The 10,984-nt window shown below is 44.3% G+C and overlaps 1 protein-coding gene across 1 annotated transcript; it reads left to right on the top strand.

Annotated features, from left to right (window-relative positions):
• Window positions 1-1,354: 1,354 nt before the first annotated feature.
• Window positions 1,355-9,975, top strand: bub1 (BUB1 mitotic checkpoint serine/threonine kinase). Its single transcript, XM_084149626.1, has 23 exons — window positions 1,355-1,432; window positions 1,759-1,818; window positions 2,011-2,349; window positions 2,484-2,527; window positions 2,630-2,709; window positions 2,825-2,871; window positions 2,976-3,160; window positions 3,390-3,523; window positions 3,630-4,198; window positions 4,393-4,439; window positions 4,539-4,658; window positions 5,396-5,506; window positions 5,735-5,819; window positions 5,927-6,002; window positions 6,132-6,309; window positions 6,545-6,614; window positions 6,783-7,708; window positions 7,803-7,903; window positions 8,107-8,268; window positions 8,571-8,728; window positions 8,853-9,030; window positions 9,131-9,237; window positions 9,443-9,975. Exons 1-23 carry the CDS (start codon window positions 1,410-1,412, stop codon window positions 9,636-9,638), a joined length of 3,996 nt encoding a protein of 1,331 aa, XP_084005752.1. The 5' UTR covers window positions 1,355-1,409; the 3' UTR covers window positions 9,639-9,975.
• The last annotated feature ends 1,009 nt before the right edge of the window (window positions 9,976-10,984 follow it).

Genomic DNA, 10,984 nt, shown 5'->3' with positions numbered 1-10,984 from the left:
CAGAGAACTCAGTGAAGAACGCTATATACGGCCCAGGAGGCCTGTAAACAGTAGCTATAAAAAGTGATTGAGTAGGTTGCATAGATTTCATGACTAGAAGCTCAAAACACGAAAATGCAGTCTTCCTTATGTCTGAAACACAGGCTTCCAGGGTAGGCAATGTTGGGGATTCAACATGTTTCATTGAAATGTACAGCTGTCGTAAATGTTAGCAACACCTCCGCCTTTACGGATGCGCAGGGGATATGGTCACTAGCATAACCAGGAGGAGAGGCCTCATTTAACACAGTAAATTCATCAGACTTGAGCAATGTTTCAGTCAGGCCAATCACATCAATATTATGATCAGTGATTAGTTCATTGACTATGACTGCCTTGGAAGTGAGGGATCTAACATTAAGTTGCCCTATTTTAAGATGTGAGATATCACAATCTCTTTCAATAATGACAGGAATGGAGGAGGTCTTTATTCCAGTGAGATTGCTAAAGCGAACACCGCCATGTTTAGTTTTGCTCAACCTAGATCGAGGCACAGACACGGTCTCAATGGAGATAGCTGAGCTGACTACACTGACTGTGCTAGTGGCAGACTCCACTAAGCTGGCAGGCTGGCTAACAGCCTGCTGCCTGGCCTGCACCCTATCTCATTGTGGAGCTAGAGGAGTTAGAGCCCTGTCTATGTTGATAGGTAAAATGAGAGCACCCCTCCAGCTAGGCTTGGTCCTGTTTGTGGGTGAGTCCCAGAAAGAGGGAGAATTATCAACAAATTCCATCTTTTGGGAGGGGCAGAAAACAGTTTTCAACCAGGGATTGAGTCGGGAGACTGCTGTAGAGCTCATCACTCCCCCTATCTGGGAGGGGGCCAGAGACAATTACTAGATGCTGAAACATCTTTCTAGCTACTGTTAACCTTATGCCTAACCTTAAATTAAGACCAAAAAGCTTATTTTTGTTGTCATGAATTTCTAAGATATAGCAAATTTTGACTTGATGCAAGAGTTTAGGGAAGTATTTATAGTCAAATTCATCAAACGATTCAAATTTGCAGATTCAGGCATTAGCGAAAGTATGACTAGGTAAATGATTATATATTTTTTCATCCAGCCAATGAAATCGCGTTTACTCGCTCCAAAGGCGCTGATTGGATGCATTCGTTTTTTACGCTGATTTTTGAAGTGTATCAGCTAAGCGCGGAATTTGAAATACCCTACCAGCAAAGACCGTTCTTATTATAGCTCAATGGCAAGCCAAGCTAGCGACACAGATAGAATAAGCCACCAGTGTCTTTGCTAGCGACGTGAATGTAATACTTAACATTTAGTTAGTGAATTAATATAACTTATATTTGCTCATATTTGTATTGTTGGATATTGGAGTGGGAACCGCCAGTCGGCTGTTCAGTCCACACCATGAATGTTGGTTCGCATTTACAGTAAGTTCCGTAGCTAGCTAGCTAACGTTAGTTAGCTAACTCTGCTTTTATTTTTCCCCACCCAGCTAATCCTGATTCCTTGCTAGCTAACTAACAGTAGCCAACTAATGTTAAGTAACTATTTCCTATTTTCCTGCTTGCTGAATAATACAACATTTGATATTAGAGTTTCTTCGCTGATACAACTTACAGTAATACTTGGTTTTGATTGACATAAACATATTGTCATCCATGCTAGAAGTTAGCTAGCTAACAGTTAAGCAGAACAGAAGAGAAAGCGGTTCAAACCTGCGGTTGAGTTTTAATCAAATTCATTTGTTTTACAGGAGCTTTGAGGAAAGTTTGAGCAACTATACTGGAGACGACCCCCTAGATCCATGGGACAGGTACCGTAACTTGTGCATGCGTTATATTCCATTATTATCTTCATAGAGGGGGCACCCACCAAAAGTAAACAATTAAGGGTTATAGATTTTTACATGCAAATCTCACTTGGTTTGGGAGCAACATAACTTGATTTTTTGTGTGAATATTTGTTGGTGTGTAACTATCTTTACCATACATTTGCATTATTTCAGGTTTATTGAATATCTAGAGAAGAGATTACCTGCTGAAGACTCCAAGGGGATGTCTCTTGTGCTAGATCGTCTAGTACAAAGATTTCTCCAAGAGGAGCGCTACTCCAATGACATTCGATACGTAAACTACTGCATCAAATGTGCAAGCTATTACAATGAGCCCATCAAACTGTACAGCCACATATACAGTAAGGGTATTGGCACCAGAGCTGCAGTCCTCTATGTGGCGTGGGCTCAACAGTTTGAGCAGCAGGGCCTGCTTCAACAGGCTGACGCCGTCTACCAGAGAGCCATGGAGAACCAAGCTGAGCCAGCTGACACGGTCCTTCAGCAATACAGGTAACCTCCAACACTTAGTTAGAACGCAAATTATTACATGTCAAAATTAAGGACTCTATTGAATGAAACTGATATGAAAAGTTTTAGCCTTTCAATGTTGTGTTTATTGTTGATACATCTAAATGTATTCACAGGAGGTTCCAAACCAGGACTTCTATAGGTGGGACAGGGGCATCAGGTGAGACTGTTTTCTTCCTTGTGGACCGGTTCTTTGACTGTGGAATTCATAAAAGGAAACTAACGTATCCACTATCTAAACTGAATTTATTTATGAAAACAGAAGGTGTACGGAATCCTCTTCAGACTTCTCACTTGGTAAATCAGCAGCAATTCCACAGAGAGCCTAGCCCACAGTACAAGGTCAGTTACCACATTTTTCTGTCTTCAACATGTTTATAAATAGCTTCAGATTCATTTCTCATGTGTTTGTTCATAAAAAGTGATCAACAGAGAAATATATATTTTTCTGACACAGGACCCTGAAGGTCTATCCCAATTCCCTGCAGACAGAACAGTTCGCATGTAAGTCTTTAGACATAATACCAAAACATTTTCTTGTCCCTACATTTTATATATTTTTTGAGAAGTTACATTGTATTCCCTCTAATGAAACAACTCTCCCGCAGAATCTCCCGGTCTGAAAATGTGGTGGTAAATAAACCCAATCAAGGCCCGGCTGTAAACTTGCAAACAGTGTCGATGTACCGTACTGAAGACCTCGTCTGTGAAGGGTCTGAACTTTGCTTCGAGGAGGTCAGAGCCAGACGATACTTTGTGAGACGCAAGCAAGTGGAGAAGCAGAGAGAGTTTGGTAGGGTCATATGACTTCCTAGCCAGCACTGTTGCATCGCACTCCTCTAACAGAGTAGAAATGCAAGGCTGTATTTTATTGTGTAGTCAGACATCAATATGAACTGGCCACATGACATCCTTTACAGACACCCTTTATCTAAATCAAATGCACCAATGGGTGAGTGTGTACCTCACCAGTACAGTGCCAACTGTGATTTTTGACCTATGTTTGTTTGTTATATTACCAGGGGAACGTCAGAGGTTGGCTAGAGAGCAGGAGGAGGAGGTGATGAGGATGAACCAACTGCTGGAGGAGCTGGAGAGTAACCTCGGTGTGAGCTCTACAGGCCAGGGAAGCTCAGCCATTGCTCCACCAGTGCAGGTAGGAGAATCCACATGGCTCCTTAACTTCAGTTGTTTCGATTGTTGTGGTTCCCCTAGAATTTGTAGGACCCTTTTTTAAATGTGGTATGCACTTCTGTTTTCAGGCATCCTGCACACCTGCAACAGGACTGAATCCTGAGTTCCTCCAACAGTCCTTTAGGCACCCTCCACTCTCAAACAACCTCGGCATTAAACCCACTCCAGGCTTGAGACTGAACAGTGGACAGGTCCCCAGAAAAGGCACGGTGAGGGAACCTGAGGCCCACTTTCAGCACGACCGTCTCAGGGTTCCCATCACAGACACCCTGCTCTCACAGAGGTCCTCTCCCCCATCTGGACAGGTGGAAGAGGAAAACACCTCCCATAGTCGCTCCCTTCACCTGCCAGAAGCACCAATGGGTCACTTGCGTGAATGTACAGAAGCGCCAAAACCATCTTCAGTCGCTCCCCAGCCATATACTCTACAGGCCTCTCTGGTTCAACCCCAACCAGGACAAATCCCTAAGCCTATTGGATTGTCATTTGGATCGTCCCCACAGAAGCCAGCAGCCTATGGATCTGAGTTGCAGCACGGGGGAGTTCCTCGCCAGGATGTTCGCTCCCAGTCCCACCTCGGTGGCTTAGGGAACTACCTCAGCAGCAGCTTCCAGCAGCACAATGGCAGAGATCATCAGTAAGTAATAATGAGTCATCATGTCTCTAGATTAGTCCTGGTTTCAGATGTGTAATTATTTGCAACCAGAATGTATTATGTGTCTCTAGCCTCTTTAGCTCTGTCAGGGACGAGACGCCTCAGAGATTTAGATAATGAATTTGTTTTTAATTAATTGTATCATCTAAGCTAATCGTTTCTCTTTGTTTTTCCAGTGAGGTGTCTGTCAGTGAAGCTACTGAGTCAGAGGTGAAATTAGATGGTAAGTAAAATATCATAATCTGGGCCCTTTCTTCCCCTCATTGGTTTCCGTATGTGAATTAAAAGGTTTAATTACACCGTCCCTCACTCTCTCTGTCAGTGTCACAGGGAGGGACTGGGAACCTGTCCCATATCACTCCTAACACTTCTCTAGGACTGGTTCAAGCCACCCCGTCCAGGGTTCTCCCATCCCCCACAGTCAACACACGGGAGGCACTTGGTGAGTTGGGAACTCAACTCTTATTCATTTGCTCAAATGAAGGCATTTCTTCATACATTTATTGGTCACTCAGTCATAAAGTGTGTTGTGTTCAGATATTGGTGATTTTAAATTCAAAGGCAGAAAAAAACATTGGTGCTAAAAACAATCACTTCCGTGGTGCTATCTGCTACACCGAATCCCTTTTTTGGTGGAGATATTCCAATGTATTACCATACATCTGTGTGGTAAAGGCAGTACAACCAATGGAGATTTAGCATAGAGATCCTATTAAATTACTAGAGGGGCTATGTCATAACCTGAATAAAAGTTCCAGAATGGGGTGAAAATGGCAGCCAAATTGGTCAGGGAGGAATGAATGGCAGTAGTGTCATAATCCTGATTTTTACTTATGCAGGAAAATAAAAGTAAGGAATGTGATATATGTAAATGTAAATATATAATGGCTGTGGATTGACTATATTGTTTGAATGGAATATTGGCATATTGGCAGTTAATTTGAAAAATGAAACTAGCTGGCTAGCTACAGTAGCTAACAAACATACAGTGCAGATACATTCTTAAAATTCATTATTTTACACTCTTATCACAGCACTGGCAAACCATGGTTGACCAACTCCCTGACCAAAATGGCTGACCTTTTATCATCCCATCATAAGAAGGTTCATGTCCATTCTAGTATTCTAATTCCTAATTATATGGTCCTTAGTATCTCACCTCTTTACCTTCCCCTCCAGATGCTATCATGGACATGTTCCAGGCTCCAACCCTCATGCAGGAGGACCAGTTCCCCAGCATGCCAATGCATCAGGCGGAGAAGCGCTTTGATGCTGTCTACCAGAGAATGGGTAATTCAATTCCCCCTTTGATTGGAACTTCTCAAAACCTTTGTTTCAGTCTGTATGTCAAATCAAAAGTGCATTTAAAATTGCAAAACACTTTACAGTAAAACAATAAAATGAGAGGTAAAAGAAAACAACAATCAATCAAAGGGATGCATAATGGCAGGTCGCCCTTTTTTTATTTTACATACAGTGGTTAAATGTCTGGTTTATTTTTCTCATTTTTATTTAAAGGAGGCGCCTCTTTGTTCAGCAAGCCCCCCAGTGCAGTGCCTTTTGCCATTTTTCAGGATGAGAACGACAACAAGGAGAACTGCAGGTGAAGCATGCGGTTCTTCTCCGGCATCCCGTTTTCTTTGCTATCTCTTTAATTCTCAAAGTAAATTTATGAACACTGTTTTATTGTGCGTTTCCTGCTCCATTTAGTGCTGCTATGGTGGACAAGGCTAAGCCACCAAGGGCCCTAGCAGAAATCCCTTTATCTAAACCAGAGAAACAAAATGTAAGTGCACAATTACATGGTGACATACCCATTTCATTCAGCAAGGACTCAAAGAATAATGATGGTTGGGTTATTTTAAGTTGTGTACACAATGCAAACCTTTATCGTTTCGTGTGTGTGTTTGCTCAGGAATCTCCGTCGGAATTGATACCAGATGAGAGCACTATGTGGGGAGCACGCTACAACTCCCTCAACTCCCTGGCCAACTGCCCCAACAGCACCAGAGACTTTTCCCTGTCGGCCCACCTGGTCTCCACGCCCTTCCAAAATAAAGCTCCTTCCTCCTGGAACTTTGAGCAGGACCAAGGTAGCCCTCTATCTGAGCTCATTCATAGGATGCATGCATCCCAATTACCACCATAGGGCACTGGGCAAAAGGAGTGCACTACATAGGGAATGGGGTGCCATTTGGGATGCAACCATAGGCTGTTCAGAAATCAAATGCCCTCACCTGACATAAGGTGTCTGTAGTTCAGAACAACAATGTGGTCTAAAGCAAGTACTTGACCTTTTTTGGCTCTGTTTCTTTCTCCTCCCACTAGAAAATGATCACCCCAGAGGCTTTAGTGGTCCGGAAGAGGGGCCTTTCCTGCGACAGCCCACAAAACTCAGGTACTTACCGGAAACCTGATATTGTAGACTACCAGTAACTGCATTGTACTGTATGTTTTCACTCTGAATGCTTGTTGGTCAACGTTTTTGAGGTGTAGTCAAGTGTTTAGGGCAAACACATGTAGTTGCATCCATGGCGAAGATAATGAGTTTGTTTCCCTCCCTCAGCCCTATTATAGAGCAGAGCCCACCTGATGGGCTATCTGAGACCGGCGCTGAGTGCTCTATGAGGGCACAGGGCTTTGCTGAGCAGGGCACCATCGTGGGGGAAGGGCTGGCCCAGGCCCAGCGAAGCCTGGCTACCTGCTCCATGACTGAGGTGCAGCATCATGCCCCGGCCACACTGTCCTTCAGAGACCAGACTGCCCCACTGTCTCATACTGAGGGGGCAGGGGCCAAAAGCCCTCCTCCCAAGGCCTCTAAACCAGACTGGGATGTCTATGTGAGCCCAGAGCAGTCTTTAAAGCCAGCCTGTCCTCTCTCACAGCATGCATCTGTGGCAGAGGCATCCCTTTCAAAGAGCCAGATCTATGCCCTCAAATCCAACTTTGATGTCTCAACTAGTCCAGAGAAAGCCCCAACGCCTGCCTTCGATATCCCCATGAGCCCGGAGTGTGCACCCAAGCCAGACTGGTTAGTGGTCAAAAGCCCAGAGGTTGGCGTTGAACCCGACCTGGACTTGGATGCCTTCATGAATCCCCGTCAGGGTCAGAGAACAGATGTCTTCCCTCTGAAGACCATGGACATCCCAATGAGTCCAGAACCATCTAAGTTTAGCTTGGATGGTACCATGAGTCCAGTCCATCCGTCATTAAGGTTCAGAATGGATATTCCTATGAGTCCAGCTCCAGAGGTGAGGTACGGCATGGATATTCCTATGAGCCCAGACCAAGGGTCAAAGGTGAACATGGATGTGCCCATGAGTCCAGCAGTTCAAGAGGCAGTGGCTGTAGCGCAGTTCTCCGACCCCTGGGATGAGGAGCTGATCTCCTCCCTGCTCTCCAAACTGCCCATGCCACTCCCCTCCCAGCCAAACTTCATCACCTGGCAGTGCAAAGTCCCTAGCATCGCACCCAAGATGACCATCAAAATGGGTAAGAAAGTCTTGGTGTGTTTACAGGCAGTGACTTTAAAAACAATTTCACCCCATTTTTAAAATCTGAAAATCGCTGTGATGGTCATCCACAGGTGAAGGCTCCTTACGGGTTGACTGCGTCCTCGGACAGGGTGCCTTTGCCACGGTCTACCAGGCAACTGACCTGACAACCTCAGAGAAGATGATTTTAAAGGTAGGATGGATCTTGACTTTATATTAATTTTAACTTGGTGACTCCACTGACCTTTCATGAAATGAGTAGTGACTGTTTTGGTGCTGCCATTAGTAAGGCCTGATAACATGACGGCTTTATAGTGACCTTATCCTCACAATTCATGCATTCCTATTGAATGCTTGATTGTCAATTCTTGTATGTGTCTTGATCTGTACACGTAGGTGCAGAAACCAGCCAATCCGTGGGAGTTTTACATCAACACTCAGCTGAATGCCAGACTGCAGCCCAGCGTGCGCCACCTCTTCAACAACTTCCACTCTGCCCACCTCTTCCAGAACGGTAGCGTGCTATTGGGCGAGCTCCACAACTGTGGCACCCTATTGGTGGGTAGTAACCCCTCTTCATCACCCACCAGACTTTATCAATCAATTGAACATCAGGGCTACATCTCAAAGTGTGCACTTGTTCACTTCCCTTCACTGATTTGAAAGGAAATGACTGGTATTAAAAATATGATGGAAACTCTCTGTAGCCCATGCCTCTACCAATCCAATGCTTTTAGATTTGTGGGAAGTAATGAACAAGTTTACACTTCAGGAGAAATAAAATATAATTGGGATGCACCCAAAAAGAGGCCACACCGGAGCACTAAAAGGAGTTAAACACGTTTATTATTCCCCTCCAGAACGCTGTGAACCTGTACAAGAACCTGAGTGACAAGGTGATGCCCCAGCCTCTGGTGATTTACTTCACTGTCTGCATCCTGCACATGGTGGAACAGCTGCACAGCATCCGCATCGTTCACGCTGACATCAAACCAGACAACTTCCTGCTGGGAGATAGGTAGGGATGGCTCCTTACTGGTGGTCATGTCTCTGGGAATCTTTAGTAATGGATGGATGCAGTACTCTACCAGGGATTACCAGTGGCTCTTCACTGTGCTAATTGTTTGCCTGTTGTGTGTTAGGTTCCTGGAGAACAAGTCTTTTGACCCAGATAATCTGGATCATGGCCTTGCCCTGATTGACCTGGGTCAGAGCATTGACATGACTCTGTTCCCAGAGGGCACTTCGTTCACCGCCAAGTGTATGACTTCAGGCTTCCAGTGTACAGAGATGCAGAGTGGGAGACCATGGAACTACCAGGTAAAGTGTGTCTGTCGTGTCAAGTGCGTGTCCTCTAGTGATATGGTGGATGTCCGATACGACCTGTTGAGAATATTAACTACGTTTCTTTGTGTTTTAGACGGACTACTTTGGAATAGCTGGAACGGTGTACTGCATGATTTTTGGAACATACATGCAAGTAACACAGGAGGGTGGTGTGTGGAAGACAAACTCAGTGTTTAGAAGGTAACTCTTAAGGAGGAGTGCTAATGGCTTTTTATGGTTTCACTGGTTGTTGTTGTGGTTGTGTAAAAAACATATTTTTTCTCTCTCTGTAATCACTTGAATATTTTTGTTTGCATTTTGAAAACATCTCCGCCTTTTGACCCAAAATATTTCCAGCATAGTTCAAATTCACACTACTTTCCCCTTCCCTCCATCTCCTCTCCAGAAATCCCCACAGTGATCTGTGGACAGAGTTCTTCCACACTCTGCTGAATGTGCCTGACTGCAGTTCCCTGCCCTGCCTGCGGAGCCTGCGCAGTAGACTGAGCACCGTGCTCCAACAGAACTACAGCAACAAGCTGCCATCGTTGAAGACCCGCCTGGTCATCCAGCTGTTAGAAAGTAGGTCGGCACGGAGATAGAACTCCCTGGGTGCTGTTCAGGAGGTATAAAATGAATGAAAGCGGTCTGAAACTGAGTGGAACAAGGAGATGCTGTGTGAACTTGTCCACTAAGAAACACTTGTTTTTGTTTTCGGTAACAAAACGTTGTAAACACGACCCTGGATTGGTATTACTGCCATGTCTCATCTCTACACCATTTGTAAATACAAAAGATTTACTTTGAATTGGGTACCTTGAATAACCTTTCAGTATTTTTTGTGATAACTTTTTGTCCATTTGTAAATTACATAAATAGGGAGATTGATGTTATGGTGTATTTTCATTTGTAAATAATTAAAAACCTTTTCAGTCTGACAAGTGTAGTCATGGCCTCTGTTTGGCTTTCAGTTGGGTCCTGACAGAGATCATTGCGGTCCTCTGTAGCTCAGCTGGTAGAGCACGGCGCTTGTAACGCCAAGGTTGTGGGTTCGATCCCCGGGACCACCCATACACAAAAAAATGTATGCACGCATGTAGATTATTTGGATATGGTCGTCTTTCTGCTTTGTATGCGTTAGCCTAGGCCTACCTATTGTATTAAAAGCACATCTTTGTCGCAATATTCGCACACTTTCAGAATTGGCTGCTTCAACTTTAGTAGACTACCTCTCCTCCATTGGGAGTGCGAGATCAAGTAAGTGCCTAGTTTGTGTGGTCTCATTGAAATAGAGTAGGCTGCCTATGCATGTGGGAGAATCACGTGGCAGTTATATTTCCAAGGAAATTAATTTTAAAGTGATTACACCACAGGAGGTTGGTGGCACCTTTAATTGGGGAGAACAGGCTTGTGGTAATGACTAGAGCAGAATCAGTGGAATGGCATCAAATCTTGCTTCTTCAAGTTCAGTAGCCATACGTGCAAGATCAGGTGCGCCTGTGGTCTCAATTACAGAGTAGGCTAGGCTATATCCTAAGCATGGGCGGAGAACAACGGGACGGTTAAATGTCCAAGGAAATGTACTTCCTAAATATGATTAGGCTGTAGTTTACTACATTGCCTTGAAATAAATATTGACCACCCATATTTCTCCATCTTAAAAGTATCCAACTCTGCTCTCTTCAAACTACATCTAGCATATTGGCTGATACAGCCCAGTAATACAGATAGCCTAATATAATGGGCCACGTGGGAATCTGGTAATTTAACCTATTTCATAGTTATTGTTGCGCATTTTAATATTGCCTATAGGGCGCACAATTGCTGGGACCATGGCTAGCAAGTGAACTGCGTCACAAATGCTTAAAATAACATTGCGGGACAGTGGTTGGCTTTGGGACCCGTTTTTGCGATAGCGGATGCGGTATGAAGAAACGAGTACTGCGCA

Source organism: Coregonus lavaretus, assembly GCF_964263955.1.
Source record: "Coregonus lavaretus genome assembly, chromosome: 31".
Lineage (NCBI taxonomy): Eukaryota > Metazoa > Chordata > Actinopteri > Salmoniformes > Salmonidae > Coregonus > Coregonus lavaretus.
This window is presented reverse-complemented; position numbering and strand designations above follow the sequence as displayed.

Coding starts and splice junctions, on each gene's coding strand:
- bub1 (XM_084149626.1), top strand. CDS start 1,410: ATGAATGTTGGTTCGCATTTACA. Junction 2,350..2,483: donor ACGGTCCTTCAGCAATACAG/GTAACCTCCAAC, acceptor ATGTATTCACAG/GAGGTTCCAAACCAGGACTT. Junction 4,199..4,392: donor CACAATGGCAGAGATCATCA/GTAAGTAATAAT, acceptor TTGTTTTTCCAG/TGAGGTGTCTGTCAGTGAAG.